This window comes from Microcebus murinus, chromosome 11 (genome assembly GCF_040939455.1).
Source record: "Microcebus murinus isolate Inina chromosome 11, M.murinus_Inina_mat1.0, whole genome shotgun sequence".
In the NCBI taxonomy this organism is placed as follows: domain Eukaryota; kingdom Metazoa; phylum Chordata; class Mammalia; order Primates; family Cheirogaleidae; genus Microcebus; species Microcebus murinus.
This window is the reverse complement of record NC_134114.1, coordinates 86,217,357-86,237,663: the sequence shown is the minus strand read 5'-3', so window position 1 is coordinate 86,237,663 and position 20,307 is coordinate 86,217,357. Positions and strand designations below refer to the sequence as shown.

The 20,307-nt window shown below is 43.3% G+C and overlaps 1 protein-coding gene across 1 annotated transcript in view; it reads right to left on the bottom strand.

Moving 5' to 3' along the window:
- Window positions 1-19,550, bottom strand: part of KCNN2 (potassium calcium-activated channel subfamily N member 2) — a 146,648-nt gene extending 127,098 nt beyond the window's left edge. Inside the window, exons 1-2 of the mRNA XM_012763736.2 lie at window positions 17,896-19,550; window positions 17,196-17,291 (exon numbers count right to left, since the gene is read on the bottom strand). Of these exons, the coding sequence (XP_012619190.2) occupies window positions 17,196-17,291; window positions 17,896-19,143 (1,344 nt within the window). The 5' untranslated portion in view covers window positions 19,144-19,550. The remainder of the gene's footprint in view (window positions 1-17,195; window positions 17,292-17,895) is intronic.
- Between the last annotated feature and the right edge of the window lie 757 nt (window positions 19,551-20,307).

Below are 20,307 nucleotides of genomic sequence, written 5' to 3'. Positions count from 1 at the left end.
GCTTCTTAGTGCTCACCACCCTTCTAAAACTACAAATGCTTCATAAGCACAGCACCATGGCATCTGGATAGATTTGTTTTCATATTTCTTTCAGCCAAATCTTATACCTAAACTACAAACTCTGTCTCTTTCGATACAGCTATCAAGAAGAGAAGCAAATGCACTGTGATGATTTCCACCAATGCCATCCACTCTCCTTTTTTCACTCATTTTACTGTCTATTTAAATAAAGTCAAACTGAGTACAGTTTTGAAAGATAAATTTCTTTAGTGATAAAGAAGATTAAAAAAAATACAAAACAGTAGAAAAAGTTTATGCTAAGAAAAGGCACATTAATTAAACTATTATTAGTTTATATTAGATTGCCATACCACCTCCTCTAAGATATTTTATTTTACCTACATCCTCAATTAGCCTTCGGTAAATCGAGGAGGAGGAGCAGGGAGAGCTGTCCCCACCTCACAGATGAGGACACAGGGACTATTCAGACGGCTACCATGCACAGCATGCTGGAACCATGGATGCTCTGTTCACTGGACGGCTCAGCCCTGAGAGTGTCCAGCGGAATCCAACATGACACCTGCCCTCGGGGAGCCGACAGTGCAGGAGAGAGACAGAGCCTGATAAACGCTACTGTAATAACAGCCCCCATTAGTGGCTCCCAAAGGCTGCAAGTTGCACCAGGCACTTCACCACTCTCTCCCACCCTGACTGCTCCCCAAACCTGCCATGTAATCCTAACGAAACCCCATGATGCCTCATTCCCAGTTGCATACGAGAAAAGAAGGATCACAGAGGTCATGATTAATGATGGTGAACACAACAAAGCAATTCTAACGCTGTTTGTGTGATTACTATTATCATGCGTCTGGCACAGGGCTAAGCACAGTATAATTTTCATGGTAGCCTTATCTAACAGGTTCTATTACCCCCATTTGACAGATGAGACACTGAAGCTAGAAGCTGCTAATGGGTTGTTGAGAATCATTAATAAGAAGTCAGGAAAACCTGGGTTTGAATCATGTTCTCTTCCACTTTGTCGTTTTTTATTTCTGTGCTAGTCTGCAGGAATCTGCACTATAAACTGTCACCCTGAAAAAACAGAGTGCCAGGAAATCATTTCAGAATTATTGTGACAGCAGTGGGGTTCTGTCTGGGGCAGTCATTCTTGGAACAGCAGAGAGGATGGGCCACCAGAAAGCAGCAGGGGTGGGGGAGAGCCAGCAAACTGGAAGTAGGGACACTACATTAACACACGTGAAAAATGACAAGGCTAACAACTGAGATGGGAATTCCCAAAAGGAGTTCTCAGTATTCCTCTGGGACAAGTCTAGGCTGCCTGTTGTTTAGGTACAGTTTTACCTTATTGTGTACTATTATAGAAAGCACAGGAAATTGCACTATAACCCATAATTTCATGGATACTGGTATTTCAGATGAGGCTCAAAGAAGTGGTAAGTTTAAAGAAAAAACATTCTAAGTCTGCTATAAAGATAATATAAACAAAATACATGACATGTAAAACACATGATACTATATGATTTTTCTATTAATGTTATATTTTACACATTACATATAATATACATTGAATATATTAGTTATGTATTATACTGTAACAATATAATGCATAACATACAGTGTACTACATAACATTTATAAAATACTCATTAAGTATAAATATTGTAGAGACTGTTGGAGGACCTGGAAAAAGTCAAGGTTTGGACATCCAAATGAAGGCACTGATGTCAGCAGGAAGCAGAGGTAATGCCAAGGACACTAAGGAGGAAGTATCCATAGTTCCCTGGTGATTCTCAGGGGCTGGGAGAGATGAGCAGGAGAGGAGAGATGGCGGCAAGGGTCGTCCCTGAGCCCTAGGTGGACAATAGTGCCCTTCACGAGGAGAGCAAATGCCAGCAGCCACGAGGAGGCCAGGGAAGGGGAGGAAAGACAAGGTTGGCACGTGCTGAGCCAGGGCCCTGAGGGACTTCCAAGAGGAGCTGCCCAGTAGGTAGCTGAGAGTGGAGAAGATTGCCTGCATGAAACATAACTTTAATCACTAGGAACAGAAATAAGCAAATTAATAAATTACACATACTGCTAGAACTCCAGACCAAAAGGAAACAACACTCTTTATTGCCTCCCACCTTAATTTGTGACTTTTTTAATGATAAAATACAGAGATAGAAAACAATCAACTATGAAATACTTTCTTCACAATATAAAACAAATGAGCCTCACTTCCTAATTGAGACAAGCCGCACCAACAGCCTCATGGAACATTATAAACCACAACCCGAGACGCCCACCTTTTCAGAGACTAAGTTATGCAGCACTGAGGATCAGACAGGGGCATTCTCTCCTCACTGGCCTTCCTGAAAATGATTCCGAACCTGGAGACTCCAGAAGTTTCTACTATGGCCATTCTACTCACAGGTGATGACATAAATCTAATTCAATAGGCAATTCCACCTCAATCCTAAGAATACAAGTTCATAGAAGGAAGCCTGAGATCTTGGGCCATAGCAGAAGGCCTTGTACCTACAGAAATATGTATTTCTTAGTCTGTGTCTACCTAAATCTCTGCCTACCACATACCTTAATGAGCAAAAATCAGAGCAAAGAATAAAACACCTTTGGATGCAAAAGCAGAAGTAATACTTTGGGGCATGTTTCTCCTCACTTTTGCAGAACATCCTCTTCTTTAACTCAGTGGTTGGCAAATTGTTTCTATGTAAGACCAGAAAGTAAATATTTTTTATTTTGCCAGCCATGTGGTCTCTGTTGTTACTACTCAACTCTTGCTATTGTAGCACAAAATCAGCCACAGACAACACCTGAGCAACTGGGCATGGCTGCATTCCAATAAAACTTTCTTTAATACAAACATGGAGTCCACACTTGTCCAAGGGGTGGATTTGGCTCATGAGCTGTAGTTTGCCAACCCCTGTCCTAACTAATCAAATATTTGCCTTCTCTGCCCAATGCCCCTCTTATGAGAATTTGGTTCAGCTACCTTGAAATAGAGTACATTATTACCCTCCCCCATCCCCACACCTTGAGATCCTTCTAGACTGTAGGCTCTGTTTCCCTGCTAAGGCTACAATATTTACTTAATAATGACAGTAGAATAGTAACAATGACAGCAAAATAATAAGAAGCTGTTAACATTTACTGAGCACTTATGATGTGCCAGGTGTCATGGCTAGGTTCTTCATAAACATTGTCTCACTGACAATGAATCCTGAAAACAATCTAATGAGACAGGTACAATTATCATTTCCATTTTACAGATGGAAAAAAAATTCGTCTGAAAGAAGGGTAAAATTTTCCTCTCATGGTCACTCACACAGGGTAAAGCAGAGTTTTAACTCCAATCTATCTGGACCCAGAACCAAAGTTCTTAAGAGTCACCTGAGCTGCTGTCTTATCTAGGTGTCTCTCTGGCCTGTCCTCCTGCCTACCCTGTGCTCTGGGGGGCTGCACTTTGTGTTGCCACTCATACCCTGCCCGGACAGTGACAGATCTAGCCAGGTGGCATCTACTGCCTCCCAGCAGTGGCTCTTCTGCTTTGCACAAGGCTTTAAAAACATTCAACATAAACATGAGTACAAGCAACCGATAAGATCCTTCGTGATCGGGAAATGTTATGTTCATGCCTGTTTTTCCATCCTCCAACGAGGGTGACGCACCCAAGGGTATTAGAGATCATCACGTCTCTTCAACACGTCCCCAAGGACCAGAGGCAGATCAGGAACTCTGACGTGGCTGGTAGTCTCAAAGCACAGCGTGTGTTCCCCGGGAATATTCCCAAATGAAAACAAGGCCCTGGAGGCTGGCAGAGGGATGGGCTATGGAAACACACCCAGCGGGGGCCTCGGTGAGCACCAGGAAGGGAGGGCTGTTCCATAAAAAGATCCACTAGGCAAACTGAAAATAAAGTCAGTGAGCTGATTTCAAAACCTATTCATCCTCCTTATCTCTCTGGGAAAGAGGACTAGATGGGTAGTAGCACTTCATTATAATTTCTCGTACTGTGTTTAAGAAAAAGGTGAAAAATCATCGACACCTGGGGGCCCCACGGTAACCGACTAGGTCATCATTCCCATGACACAGGAAGAGGAAATGTGGACAAATTAATAAAAATTCGCCTTCAGCCTGGACACGAAGCTAGAGCGTATGTCACATGGGTGTCCCAGCCTGTCACTTCCACCTCAGCAGCCTCCCAAGCCTATTGCTTTGCATTTGCTGAATTTTGCTCCCACGTGGCAATGCATCTTCAGAACTGGGGTCTTACAGACGGGACTTCCTCTAACCCCCCCCCCCATACAGTGATGACATCGCCGTGGCCACACGTGTTCCCGCGCCAGTGCAGACCAGACCCCTGCTGCTGGGCGGGTGCTGCGGGGCAGAAGGCCGCCCACCGAGTGCCCGTGTGGACCTGCATGGCATGTGCAGGCACCTGAGGGGCTCGGTCCTACACAGCGTCCCCTTCCCCTCTGTGGCTAGTCGTAGAGAGCTGCGACGAGACACACGTGCTGGATAAGGTACTTTTAAATAGCTGCCGCCGAGGCAATCTGCACGCACAGCCTCTGAAGACTCAGCGTATTAGTTTGTGTCAAAACTAATATGCAAATATTGCACGAACGCAAACGTGACGGGGAGTGGGCTGCGTCCCATCCCCTGTGTCACAAACGCCCCAGGGACACATTCCGAGATGCGAAGCAGAACACAGCCAAGACCCAACAACTGAGAAATAGGTAGAGTTGTCAAAAAGAATAAAAGAGACTGAGTGAATTAGATATGCTAAAGGAGGGGGAAAAAAAAGAGAAATGGATACAAAGTGTCATTTTTAGAGGACATAAAAATAAATTATTAAAAGCCTATAAAAGACAGTGAAAACCAAAATCAAGGAAATTTAAAAAAAAATAGTTTTCATCTCCAAATAGTGTGGTTGCTTTCTTTTTTCAAAAGAAAAAACAAGTTTTTTTCAAAAAACAAGCATATTGGTGATTTATCTTTGTATCACCACTACTTAAATTTTAAAAGTCTGCTCCAAAACTTTTTCATTAAATATCCTCTTTGATGTTGACGATTAAGGACAACTAATAAAGTTCTTGACTAAAATACTAATGAAGCAGTAAAATTCTAATTCAAAATAGATTTCAACAGCATTAAAATTCCCATTACCAACAGGTTCCAGCAGGAAGTTAACCCTTTGCACTCGCTTGCTTTTTTTCTCCATTCCTTTATTCTACTGGGGATTTAATTTTTTAAATACCCCAGATTTTACAAAGCGTGGGAGTAGAATAAAAAGCTAGAGTTTCTTTTCATACAAACTTATTTATTTGGATTTTTTTTATATTTCAAATTATTGATACATCCAAAGAGTAATTTTAATCTCTATAATTTTTGCTAACCGTGTCGAGTCACACTCGACATCCAAATGCAAAGGGTTAAAGCTTTTAAATCCATAACATTTATAATAAATATGTCTTCAGCTATTCTCACCTCAAAAGACAGAGAACAATTCCTGTTCTTTGATATAATAACTTTTTCCAAGTATGGGATGATTTACCTATATGAAAATAGACCTATGACAAGTTTCTAAAACCTAAGACTTTCAGTCGTAAAACTCCATTAATTCCACATAAGTGAAATTAAGTTTTTAATCAATAGCTTTGTGTGGTTTATTACCTAAAAGTATTAGATTCATCTTAGAAAATGATGAAATAACTACTATATGTCCCACAGCATACAACTTCAACATTCAGCCCAATTATTATTTTTCAATACCTTAAATAATCTGTGACTATAAAAACAAATCCAGTGCTAGGATATAATTTCCCTAAGCCACTCAGTAAAAAAATTAAAAGTTTAAGGATCAGCATCCATGTAGTTTTTAACCATATGACAATAGACACTATTCTAAGAAAAGCACTATCCAAGGTCAAATCTATGATAAGCATACTATAGTGCATTGTGCCTTCTCCCAAAAAATCTGTATGTTTGTGTCAAAACTAATATGCAAATATTGCATGGAATTTCCTTGGAACATGAAAGATTCCTAACAGAAGACAACTACCTCAGACAACCAGACAATAAAGGCTACATACCCATGTCTCATTAATCAAATTACTTGGCAACAACCCCATCTTAACACTGGACAATCATTACAGATAAATACATAATTGGGTAAAAATGCTCAGAATATTCAAGAAAGCAAAGGACAAATTACTGATGTAGAATATTAGTTGTTATAATTGTCCACAATAACACAGTCCAAAGTTTATAATGTCTAAATCCCAACATGTCCTATAAATTCAAAAAGCAAAGTCCAAAACTCATTCAATGATAATACATTGTTCAAAACCACAGACTGGCATAATATAGACCCAATTAATGATTATTTGAAATGAAAGGGAAGAGAAGATGCAAATTCTCTGATAAAAAGTAAACTATTGTACCAAGAACATTCCAAGGTGTCACTTGTCATATTTACACATAAAAAGTCTTTCCAATTCTTTCAACCCTTAGCTCTGCCGATTGGTAGAATACTAAACAGAACTCTTACCAGAAGTAAATCACAAAAACAAAAACAAAAGCATTTCCTTTAAATGACCTATAGACCCCAGGGTGAATACCAGACAGAAGTGCTGCATTTAACAGCCATTGACAATACGATTTAGGCTGTTTACTACCTCTTATCCTTTCAGCGGGAGTTTAATACCAGAATTTTCCATTATCCAAATTATTCCCTATGCTTACTTTTCATAGTGCCTCACTTAACCCTTATGAGTCACCAGGGTCCTAATTAGTGACAAGGAGAGTCAGTCAGCTGTGGTGCCTGAAGGAGTTAATGTAGCCTGGGAAGGGCCTGGCTCCCAGCATGAGGACACACCCAGGGCAGACTTAAACACTGTTAGCCACCACAACACACCTAAACACTCATTTACAGATCTGAAACCCAACAGCCAAAATGATCACTTCCTTCCTAAGGTAGCCAACTTGCTCAAAGGACAATTCTGAGCTAATTTTATTTTTTAAAAATGGCTGTCCTTAATAGACACCAAAAGCTTTCATTTAAAAATATGCATGCGTGTACACACACACACACACACACATACACACTCTAGGTTAAGTGTTAATAAACTAATGAACATTGGTAGAATGTCCACTTTTTTTTTGTTGTCACCCCTCGTAAGTTTGGTAAGAAAAGAAAAAAAAAAACAAAAAACCTACTACTGTTTCCCAAAGCCTAGAGAGGCTGGACTCCAATTCCTCCCCTACCACCCCAACAAACCCCAAAATAGCAAACAATAACCAGCAACTAGCACGTAAATAGCCCTCACCACATGCCAGCCAGTGTTCTAAGCACTTTATATATATACTAACTCACTTAATATTCATAACAACTTGATGAGACAGGTACTCTATATTCCTCATTTTACAGAAAAGGAAACTGAAGTTCAGAGAGATTAATTAACCTACCCAAGGTCACACAGCTGATTAGTGGCAAAGCTGGGAATGAGCACAGACAGACTGGCTCCAGAGGTGATGCCCAAAGCCACAAGACTGTTGCAAAAACATTAAACAACCCAAACAAGAGTCTGACTGCTCTGCTTAGCAGGAAAGTTCATAGAGAAAATTTTCAGAAATTATGGTTTTTATGGTTTCCCATAGTAAAAAGAATTGGGAACATTTGAGGATAAAGATATCTTCCAATAGTGCTTTCACATTGTTTCTATATAAACTTTAATTAATAAAAAGGGATAGCCTTTTACTAACCTGGTTAGCCAACATTTAGAAACTAAGATCACGGGGAAATAGGAAGGTATAGGAGACTACAGGGAAGCAAATTCCCAGATTTACACAGCTCAGGACTCAAGATACTACCTGGTACATTGAGCTTAGATACTCCAGAAATAACCACATCAGTTATTAATAAAGTGGTTTATAAGCACTTTAGAAATAAAAAACTGATATAAACTTTCAGGAAAACCATTTTACAAACTATCAATTACCTTAAATAATATCCTTTAACTCGGTAATTTCTCTCTCTTCAGTTTATCCTTAGGAAATAATCAGAGATGCTCACAATAGTTCATCAGCAAGGGTATTCATTATAAAAAAAATTGTTTGCAATACATTGTTTCTAATTTTTAAGTGTCCAAAATAAGGGAAAGCATTACATTGATATCTACATGATAAAAAAAAAACCAAAAACCTTGCAGCTACTGTATTAAAAATGTTTAAACATGGGAAAAACAAAAAGCAATATGAAAAGAACATAAAATTTCCTTACACAGATATATATCAAGAATCATGCCCATAAACCTGAAATAAATATATTATAACATAAATAATAATCATCTCTGGGTGGTAGGATTAGACTAATTTATATTCCTTTTCATATTTTCCTATGTTCTACAAATTTTCAAACATGAAGCTATTAATTTTATAATCTGGTGGGAAAAAAAATCAAAATTTTTAAGAGAAAAACATTAGACCATGTAGCTTATAATACTTAAAATTATAAGCAAATAAATCTTGCTTTCTTGTTGGATATCACAGACAGACTAGGAAATCCTGACATTGCAGTCAGGAGAAGTGGATTTTAGCAAGGGATCAGACATTCCTCATAACATTCATATAAACAAACTAGAGAAGTGTCAGCAAATAGTCAGGTTCATAAAGTTGTTACTACTTGAAAGGCTATGCCAAACATGGACGAGGAGATGGCTAACAACAAAAAAGAACTTACTTCTGAACTCTGATCATGGCTTACTCATGCCATGGGCATGAGTTCCAAAGGTACACTTTCCAAACACACACCTAGCGTAAAGCTAGGAAGCAGAATTAAATGTGTCAACAGCAGGTATGCAAACTGAGGAAGAGCCACTAGTAAAATGACATGTTTCTGGAACAGAATCTAGTATCAAGTTGAAATCTGGAGTCATGCCAATTCCATAGATTGGTCCATACACAGGATTTTCCAAACCTAGACAAGTGTTTGTCAAATAAACATCAGAATTATGATTCAAACAATTCTGACAGGCTGCAACCCCAGTCTGAAATCAAGAGGCTATTTAATATGGTTAGTAAACCTAAAACTGAACATTTAGTTCAATGAAAATTTTACAAGTGTCACCTGGCAACAGTTCCTGTGAAGCAATGACCACTGTAGACTAACAACAGTCAGTATAATGTAGCATTTTTGCTGAAGAGAAGTAACAGCTCCACTGGAAGATCCTATCTGAAAGTACTGGGTACATTTCTGAACTTCTTTGAAGAGGGAATTCAAAAAACCTGAGTAAGTCCAGAAGCGTGTGATCAGGGACATTCAAAGTCTGATCAGGACTATTCAAAGAAACTGAGATTACTTAACTAGGAGGGCATTTAAAGGGACTTAATGTTTAAATGTTTCACTGTGATCCTGTGAAAGGAGGAATCAAGTTATTCTGTTATGCTGGAAACGACAATCTGTTTTCTGTCTCTTCCCTCCACTGAAACTGCTCATCAAGGTCAGCAATGACCTTCAATTTGCCAGATGCAAAAAGCCTGTCTCTCCCCGACATTAAGAGACTTCAGCAGCATTCGACAGAGCGCTGTGCCCTCCTATCTCCTGGCCTCCTTCACCTCAGGGACAATTCATTCTTGTCTCTTCTTTCCAGTCCCTCCTTTACTCAACCTCTAGATGTCAGAGGATGATCGACTCCCAGCTGTCTCGTTTCTCTATCCTCCCTCAGTGATTTCATCAAATTCCTGTGCATCTAAATAGTCTCCATGCGGATAACTCCAAATTTAAATTTCTGGTACGGACCTTTCCTCTGAACTCCAGACTCTCTCATATTAATACAATCAGCAGCATTTCAAATGTATTATGCCAAAGCGAATTCCTGATTCCACATCCTGCCCTTCAGCTGGAGTCTTCCTTTCTCAGCACGATACACTCAGTTGCTCTAACCGTATCCCCATGAAATCATCTTAGCATTGACGACCAGCATCTTAGAATCCCCGGCTCTCATCTGCCACATCCAAACCACAAGTGAGCCCATTCTCCCTCCAACACTGGTCTCCAATCAGCCCTCTTCTCCTCTTCTCCACTGCTGCTACCCTGCCGAGTAAGCACCATCTCTCTCTAGGATGCAGCTTGCCAGGAACCTCCTAACAGTCTCCAGACCAATCTTCTCAGAGCACCAAAACAAGGCCTGCTTAAACATTAAACTGGATCATGAGTCTCCCCTGCTTTAAACTCTTCAATGACTTCCCTAGTGCACTCTGAAAACAAGGCCATAAATCCTTACCATGGCCTCAGGACCCTTCAATATCAGAGCCCTGCATCCCCTCCCACTCTATTCTAGACCATTCTGCCCTCACATGCTTAGGTACAGTAAACTCCTTCTGGCCCCAAGGCCTCACCACAGGCCGTTCCCACAGTGTCTGCCCATACCCTGACCTCCCAATTTTCTATCTCAGTCCTTTTTATCCCTTTTAAGGTACTTATGGCAACTTACAGGGATTTTGTTTCTTTCCTTTTTTTTTTTTTGTCATCTCTCCTTAAACACACCTCCTTGGAATATCAGTTCCAAGAGAAAAAGGATCTTTCCTGTCTTATTCCCCATTGTATTTACAGAGCTCAAAAACTTTTAAAATGTTAAATATGGAATGAATGGGACTTCATCTGAAGAGAAATAAAAATCTCCCCCAAAACAGCTGTCTAGAGATGAAACAGAAAACATTGTACACAAGTGAATCGATAATCATGGAATGAGGATTCAAGCAGAAACTGGGTGACCACTTTTATCAAGGATGACATAAAGAATGTTCCCATGCTGGTGGGATCCCGGGCCAAATGATAACTAAGGTCCCCTCCGTGTAATTTCTACACCTTTATAAATAGAATTCTTAAGAAGAGTTTCAAGCTGAAAATATACTCCCGAAGTAGCAAATATCAGATTATTTCTTAACGAGCAGAAATTCTCTCTAAAAACACCACCACAAAACCGCTTTATATCCTGACCAAACATCATTTCTCAGATGGCAAATCAGTGCAGGCTTCCTCCATCCTCTCTGCCAGATGTGGTTTGGGATGACGACAGCCCACAGCGCCCTTCTCTCCAAGCTGTACAAAACGTGGCCCAGAAACGGGTTGGAAGCTCAAGCCTGCCCATTTGTGGTCAACCTAAAGTTCCACTCTTCATTCATTTGCGATACTGCTCTGTAAACACACCGGGATCGCTTTATTTAGCATCACACCCATTAATAATGCAGAGACCTTTACACAGGCAGGCGGAGAAAATTAGTCCTGAGCGATTTCGTTACTACAGCCTATACACAAAGTCAAAGGTACTGAGAGTCTCATTACCACCGATGCAGAGGTTGCTGGCAATATAGACATCAGTCACTGAGCCGAAAGCCACTCGACAAAGCAATTCAGGCCAGTCTGTCACCTTGCTACTTTTGGAGTCCTATAGTCAACCTGTAGCTGTAATTTTCATCTGCCTCACAGATATAGCAGAGACCTAAAGATCAACCTAAGATCATTTTTTTCTACTTTTTTTTTGGGTTCCTTTATCATCACCAACCTTCTCCAAATTGTTTAAACTACAATGATAAAACATGCGGCAAATAATTTGCTTCTGATCACATCTTTACGATGATTATTCAGTTTGTCAACGGATTTGATAAGGCACTGCTAGATGTTACAAAACAGAGGTAAAGAAGCCTATGAGGCTATGAGCTTTGTCCTTAAATAGTTTTTCACAAAAAAAAAAAAAAAATGTTTTTTTTTTTTTTAGAAAGACAGTAAACTTTTTAGATTTTAAAAAGCCAAAGACAGCAAAGATTCCTTTTTATAGCATTGAGCACTGACAATGTTATGGAGGAATGATGTGTGAGTTAGCCAGGAATATAAACTCTGACGACCTTTCTGCAGGTCGCTGGGTACCACCTTTCCAATAAAAATGCAAACTCCCTTTGATGGAGCAATCTTATTGCTGGAAGTTTACTACGTTTAAATACTGTAATTAGTAAATTAAAATAAATATACAGGGATGTTTATTTTAGTATTGCTTGTCATACCAAAAAATCTAGAAAACTCCAAATTGCCTATCGGCTCTCAGGACAGGGCTGGTAAGGTAAACCACAGTACATCCCTAAAATACGATCCTACGCACCTGCTAAAGACAGAATGAGCTAAGTCCCTATTGCTAATGAAGAAAAATCTCCATGATATATTAAGGAATAAAAGCAAGGTACGTGTATATATAAACATATCTAAATATTTGTTTTTGAAATTCTGAAGGATATATAAGAAACTTAAAAGTGGTTACCACTGAGAAACAACACTGAGAAAATACAGAATGTGACTTTCACTTTTGATTTTTTTAAACTCTTCTGTACCGTTTGAATTACTTTCAGTATGTGTATTTGTTATTTTATTAATAATAACAATTATAAGCAGTATTTTCTGCATGGCCTGCAAGTACCTGCTTGCTCTCTATCGGGGTGGGAAAGTGAGCACTCTTTCCGAGCTTCACATGGCAAACCAGGGAGCCTACTAAGTGGGTGAGGGGCCACCCCTTCCCCAAGCAGTCCAGGTGCCTTCACAGGCTGCTAAGGCCCCTGTCCCCACTCACTCCTCCCTCACATAAGTGGCTATAATGCACGAGTGAAGAGAAATTTTCATTGCTGTTCTTCCAGTTATAGAGCTATATAGTTCATCTCTAAAAAGCTAGTAGAAGATGAGTAGAGTTACCACACTGGCAAAAGATACCAAAGAAAAATCTGAGTGTCTTCCTAACGTTGTTTGTTATCACAGTCATCCCTCAGTATCTGCGGGGGATTGGTTCCAGCATCCCCGCAGATACCAAAATCCACTCATACTCAAGTCCCATAGTCAGCGCTCCGGAACCCACATATGTGAAAAGCCAGCCCTCTGTATCCGTGGGTTTCACATGAAGTGAATAATTTATTTTCAATGATGTCTGGTTGCCCACGCAGAACCTGTAGATACGGAGGGCCCACTGTATTTATTGAAAAAAATCCACATGTAAGTGAACCCATGCAATTCAAACCCATGTTGTTCAAGGGTCAACTGTATATTACAAAAACACAAAAGTGAAAATGTTTGCCTGTAGTACCTGCCGTTCCTCCAAGTTCCATGAGAATGAGCAAAAATCAGACATCAGTCCAAGGGGCTGTCTTTACCAGCTTCTAATCTTCTGTTTGTTTGCCTATCTCAAAGTCCCAAGCAACTCTTCCAGCTAAAATTGCCTCCACAAGAAAAAATAACATTAATAGTATGCTAAAATTGAAAAGATGAAGTGAAATCTACAATGAAATTTTCTGATGTTGAAGATCTTAAAGGGTATTTCAACTTTGTTTTGTACTTATTCCATCAGAGAAATATCTCTAACCGCACTGAGGGGGTAGAAGCAAAAATAAAAAGTCACTAAAAATTATGCTTCTGTTATTCCTATAATTTGACCTTGAGGCTTGAGCTGTGGAGGCTACTTATTTAGTATTGAGTGACCTTTCCAAACTGTGTAAAAACAATCCTGTAGTATTTTTCTTTTGCTAGAAGGTCACAATACACAGGCATTGATTAAAGTTGATTTGTTTATTTATGTATTCATTCATTTGTTCATTTATTTTTTGGCTTTACTGATAGATACAAAAAGCAAGTTCAATGTCTACCTGAAAAAGTCTAATATCTACTTAGCTGAAAATGTGCTCCCACTAAATTTGATTTTATGTAAGTATTATGCCCAAGAAAAAAGTGATTTCCCTTTTGGTTGTGAGGTGTAAAAGTAATTACTGAAATGAACAAACTATAGCCTGGTGCATTGAGCTGTCTGTGGTACTGAAAAATGACACCAAAGCTGAAATTTATGGAGCTGGGTTTTTACAAAGCGTCCCCATCACACTATTTTAATTCAAGCACTTCCGACCATGACTCACCTGAACCATCTTATTTTGCCAGAGTTTGTATAAACATTTTATAAAAGGTCACACTGACTTGCTTTCCAAGGTTCTCCATGAAAATGTCAGGGCCTCCCAAGCTTCGTTAAGCAATTCCGGCGGACAGAGAGCCAGAACGTCAGCTATAACACCTTTCCTGAATGCAGTGAGAAATCATACCATGTACCAGAAACCCACACTAGCTACCTGATACTATGCGATCATCGTACCAACATGCTAAAAAGGAAAAGAAAAACTGTCGTTTTAGATTATATGCTATAACCAAGGACACATTATGAATGGCTGCATAACCTTGCTTTTATTAATAGCTCCTTAACTCAAAGCTAATCAATATATTTGGAATTCTTTACAGTGAACCGAGAAGTGCCAGTTAGCTTAAAACTTTTTATGAAAAAAATACACCTACATCAGTGACAACAATAAGTAAAAAAGAGGAGGCACAATTCATCATTTTCCACAAATATACATAAGCCTGTGCAGTTGGTGTCATTGAGTTTCAAAGTGAGGTACTGTGACAGCACTGTTGACTCTATTGTCCGGACAAATTAGACCATTCCTACTTTTCTCTGGTTCTTGACTTAGCTTGGAATCTTCACATGTATTGTGCCCTTTTCTTTTTTCTTTTCTTTTCTTTTTTTTTATAAAAGCATCTCAAATGAGAATTTGGAGCTTCAGCTTAAGGGAGAAATCTCTCTGGATAAAACACTGGAGTGTAAAAGCTGCATCCAAAATAACTAAATGATATTACTCAAACAGCTATTTTGAAATTATCTTAAGTGTAGTGGGTTTAACAGAAACCATATATGATATAAAACCAACCCAATATAAAAAATCTAACATTCTAACAAGATATTTATATTGTCCAACAGTAAAGTAGCTCGCTGTGCTTATTCTCTGAAGAGGGTTAATCCATATCCTCATATTTCTCATACACGTTATACAAACCGTAATCAACATATCTATGCATTTGCATAACAAAAAGAGTCCTCAAAATTAGCCAATGAGTGGCAAGCTTTCAAGTATGAAATAATCTACGAAAATATGATTTCCTATATTTTATTAGTTTTGTGTCAACAGTTCCAATATGGCATCAATTTTTTTAAGATACACAATAAACATCTGGTAACTGTTCTTAGACTCCTATGCATTATTTCAAAAAAATCTCCCAGTAATTCTTAAGAAGTCAGTGTTCTCAAGACACTTTGTTCTTGGTGTCAGTACCAGCAAATGCCCTGCCCCCCACCCCCATGAATGCTTGTTTAGCTGTGTGATTTTCAGAAGGAACAGGCAAAAATGTTTCATAAAAACAGCAAGGTCTCTCATTTCAGAATAGAATAAGTAAAACCACCCTGGCCTCCAAGCAAAACATTTGTTTTAAGTTACTTGATTTTTAAAAATATGTAAAAACATTTTGGAAAAATCTTTTAAGTTTAACCCCATTCATATACTAAACTCTTGGCTTTAGAGGAAAATGTGCAAAGACATATCCATGTTTCCGGGCTTTTTGCATGCAGCAGCAGAGCCTAGCAGGAAGCATTCTAGACTGGATATCTAGAATGGGTCTGGGCAGGGTCTGTTCTCGCTGTGCATGATCTAGCTGTATGGCCTGGCAAGCTCCTCATCTCTTCTGACTTCAGATTCCTCATCTGTAAACTGAGTTAAAGGACTTATTTTGTTCCTTTTAGCTCTAACTGTCTACTCTTCAAGACAGAATTAAAATAGGATATCACTTCTCAGCCTAAGATTAAGTATAGAAAATGAAGAAAAGATAAACTTGTAATGTTTAAGTTATATTTTAGGATCACTTTAAAACATTTGAAAGAACCTCAAAAGCCACTAGTACTGAATTAAAGATAAACCTATGTAAATGATTAAAATGTAAAAAAAATTCAAATGCGTTTGTCTTGTTGTAGCAGTGCAGTTTTATTACTTATCTCTGAATACTCTCACGCTTTCTCTAACCTCATCCCTCCAGAAAGACATGCTTCAAAGTTGTGCAAATATGAAAGCTAGATAAAGTAATTTCTCCTTCCTCACTTGGGATCGCGTGAATCTTTATTTTGTTTGGGCAATTGTTAAAATTGAATACTTCCATATTTAGTGTGTGTTTGCTAACTGCTAATTTAAAATTAAATTAATGCTAAAGTACTTAAATGGGAAGTCCAATATAATCTTTTAAACTAAACGGCAGTCTAATTTGGAGGTAGTCAAGAAAAGGCAACCTAAATTTGAAGGTTTTCATAGACCCACTAAATGTCTAACAACTACCCCTCAAAAAAAATCAGAAAATACATATTAGTATATATTCTAACCTGGAAAATCCCAATCTCTCTGATTTTTGAAAACTATATATTTTAATTCATAACTCTTAATATTCCTTTGACTGTTGGCTAACAACTAACAAGATGATCCATAAATTTTATAAATAGCAATCTGATATGGTCAATAACAGCCCAATCTAACAAGAGGGCTCCTGACTGCATTCAAACTAAACCAACATTTTCCTAACAAAACAGCTCATAAGGGCAGTGGCCTTAACTCTTCCATTACATTTAAAAGATAACGACTGTAGCTAAGAATCTACTAAACTACTAGATATATAGAAAATGTATTCTAAACTTACATGATTGTAGCTAAGAATCTATTAAACTACTAAATATACAGAATTTGCTTTCTAAACTTACAACAGATTTTTTAAAAATGTTAAGGCATATAGGAAAGGTTGAAGGTTTTTTTTTTTACCTTATTTATATGAATTAACTAGCAACTGATGAACCTATTTTCTTCTCTGTGTCACATTATAGAAGATGATATAGACAGACACAATCTCCCATAATGTCGCAACCACGAGAAAGAGGTGTCTCAAACAAACACACAAGTTTACCCTAGATTAAGGCTAGTGCACAATTGGTCTTAAGGAAAACAAATGTTGTGTCTGATCTGGAAAAGATCTACCTGAAAAACAGAGGGGAAAATCTTAAGGGTTCAGCAGATACACCCCAGGGACTACTGCATGTTTATATGCTACACTGCCTTGTGCTGTTTTTAACTTCTTGAAAGAACAGGTCAGTTGCTAACATAAGAATACATCATGTGTCTTCTGTAACCTCAAGCAAGGACACGACGGCTTGGAAAAAGCCTCTGCTGCCTTGCTTTTCTCCGGGCTGCCTGCACGGCTCTGGGTCATTCAGAAACAGCTGAACCTAAGTTACCTGTATTTCCCTGGCATGGTACACGATGATCAGGCCGAGCAGGATGATCGTGGAGAGACTGATAAGGCATTTCAGAGCTAAGGAATACAGCGACGCCTGCAACACAGTCAGACAGAAGCACTTTTAAGAAAGAAGCACTTTTAACCACCTCCCAGACCCCCACAAGTGGACCTGAACTCTCAGGAGGACGGGGCTGGGGACACCTGTCTTGGCTCCGGGATCTGTCAGAACACTCAGCCGCACAACGAGGCCAGAGGAGAGCAGAGCTGGGAAGACGGGTGGTTGGGTTGCCTGGTTGGCGCCATCGCGGACTCAGGCGCCGCCGCTTCTCCCCGGCGACACCGAAGGGGAAGTTACTCCCGAGTTTATGCGCTGCGGGTTACAAGGGGCCTCCTAAATACAAGCACCACGGGGAAAATGCAGGTGCTTTCCCTACCACTCCTGTAACCACTTACTTAATATGCCCGATTGCGGTGGCCTCTCTTACTACCTCCAGAACTTCGGCTGCACGCGGAAAGGGTTCCTCTCCGAGTTGCCTAGCTGGCCAGGAGTGCGCGTCCCAGCCGCGCCCGCTGTCCCGGAGGGCGCCCCTGATCGTCCTGGGAAGGCTGGGGACCCCCAAGCAAAGCATTCCCACCAGCGCACGTCCCAACCCCCCGGCCCCCGACTCGGTAGGGCGGGCAGGTGTTCAAGCCTGTACCTTGTCGTAGGCGCCCCACGACAGCTCGGTCTCGATGACCATGACCACGATGCCGAACATGCCGAAAATGAGCGCGTAGTCGCTGAGCCGCTTGCGCTTTTCGAACAAGGCGCGCCGGTGGCCCAGCTTGTAGCCGATGTTCTGGTTCTTCTTTTTGCTAGACTTGGTACCACTGCTGCTGCCGTGCCCACTGCCGCCGCCGCCGCCGGCTCCGTAAAGCGCCAGGTTGTTGGAGTTGTTGTGCTCGGGCTTAGACACCACGATCTCGGGGGCTGAGGACGAGGCGGCGGCGGCAGCGGCTGCAGACGGGGAGGACGCGCCGCCACCTCCTCCGACGGACGCGGGTGGCTGCAGGGGCTGCGCCTCTGAGTCCATCTCGTGCAGGTTCCGGCGGGACGCGCTCAAGTTGCTGAGCGGCCGCATGACGCCCCCGTTGTACCTGCAGCTGCTCATGGCTATTTCGGTGAAGGGGTTGCTCTCGCGGCGCGCCTGGGGCTGGTGGTGCTGGTGGTGCGCCGGGTGCGGGTGGTGGTGGTGGTGCGAGAGCGGGGGCCCGGAGCCCAGGCTGCCGAGGCTGCCCGTGGGGCTGGCGGCGGGCTGCAGGCTGTGGCACTGGTGGTACTGGGAGGCGGACGCGGACTGCTGGGCGTACTGCTGCCGGAGCGCACTGGCATGGCTGGACGGCGTCAGCTCGCTCACATTGAGCTGGCTGCCTCGGCGCGAGGAGCAGCAGCAGCAGCACGACGAGCCCGACAGCGGCGAGGAGGTGCGGGTCCGGAAGGCGCCGCCGGGCGAGGAGGTGCGGAGCAGCAGGGACAGGTTATCCCCCGCCCCCGCCCCCGCCGCCGGGGCACCGGAGGAGGCGCAGCTGTTGCACCGGAGGCATGGGCTGCTGCCGCCACTGCCCGGCTGCTGGTGCGCGAGGTGCGGGTGGTGGTGAGCGTGCGGGAGGGACGCGAAGGGCGGGCACGGCTTGTCCTGGCTCTGTTGCTGCTGCTGGCAATGCAGGTGTGAGGAGCGTGGCGGCGGCGGCGGCTGCTCTGGGAAGAAGCCGCGCTGGAACTGCAATGGGGTTTCCATGTCAGGGCTGTTAAAGCTGCAGGGAGACCAGGCGGTGGTGCACCCTGCGCAATGCGTTATGGTCGGGAGCGGGGAGTCCTGCTGCTGGTGCGAGGAAGGGCCCATGCCGGCTCCGGTAGAATCCAGGCGGCGAGTCCGATTGGTTGGGCGCACCAAAACAATGGGCATGACATCACCTGCGGGGACCGAGACAGAGTTTGCGGCGCGCGCGGCTTAGGGGAGCGTGTGTGAGAGACGGAGATGGGGAGGGGAATCTGCAGGATGGAAGCCCCGGGGGGCGCAGGCCAGGCCAGGGCTAGGGCACTCGAGGACGGAGGTGGCACCTGCTGATGAGGAGCGCCCCTGAGCACTGCCGGGGATGGAAAGACCCCACGCAGTGCAGCCAGGCTGCAGGGGGAGGAGAAGAGACAAGGGCGCCCCTCCCTCCGGCGCTGCTGCCCCCTGACTTGTGCCGGACGCGCTGCCCGGATCACCTGCGCCAGGCACTGCAGCACGTCGGGCCACCGGTGCCACGGGGCAGACGCAGGGACAGTGCAGACCCGGACCACTTCTCCGCCTGCACGCCTCCTAGGGCTGCAAAACAGCAGCCCTCCCGCCCCACGCCCGCCTCTCCCTGATCGTCCTGCCGAGAGTGGGCTGCCGGCTGCCCGCCAAGTAACTGCGGGGGCAGCGCTTTGGGGAGAAAAAAGTTTGGCGGCGGGCTGCGCCAGTGCAGCAGCGCTTGGGGAGAATTCTGCCCGGGGCCTAAGCCCCGCTTTGGCCGCCGCGGGATCTCAGCCAGCCCCGCGCCCCCGTTTCCCCCCGCCGCCCGGCTCGGGAGCCGGGGTCGGAGGCGTTGCGCTCTCGCCCGAGCACGCCGCGGCGCGGACAGGGTTAACCGCCTCGGCTCTCGGGCCGGGGGAGGGCGGAGGTGGGGTGGGGGCGGGGCTGGAGGAGGGGATCCCCGCCGACCGCGGGGAGAGCCGGCGCGGGCTTCCCGGGTCCCCCTGGCGGGGGCGGAGGGCTTCCCCGGCTGCCGCCTGCTCACACTTGCGCCTGCTGCGGAACATGGGGGGCCGGCGCCCCCGGCCGCCGGGTCCCGACACCCGCCTCCGGTCCTGCGGCAGCCCGGGCGGGAAGGCGGCGGCTTCCCGGCGGTGGAGCGGCGGCTCGCTCAGAGTCCTGGGCGCCGCGCAGCCTCCGCCCGCCGCCTGCTCCTCTTCTGCTCCTCTTCCTCCTGCTCACCTGGGGCACAGACACAAAGCAGAGACCCGTCACAGATGCGCAAACGCCGAGCGTCCTCTCGGCCAGCCCGACTGCGGCGGCGGCCGGGGGCGCGCCCGGCACGGCCGA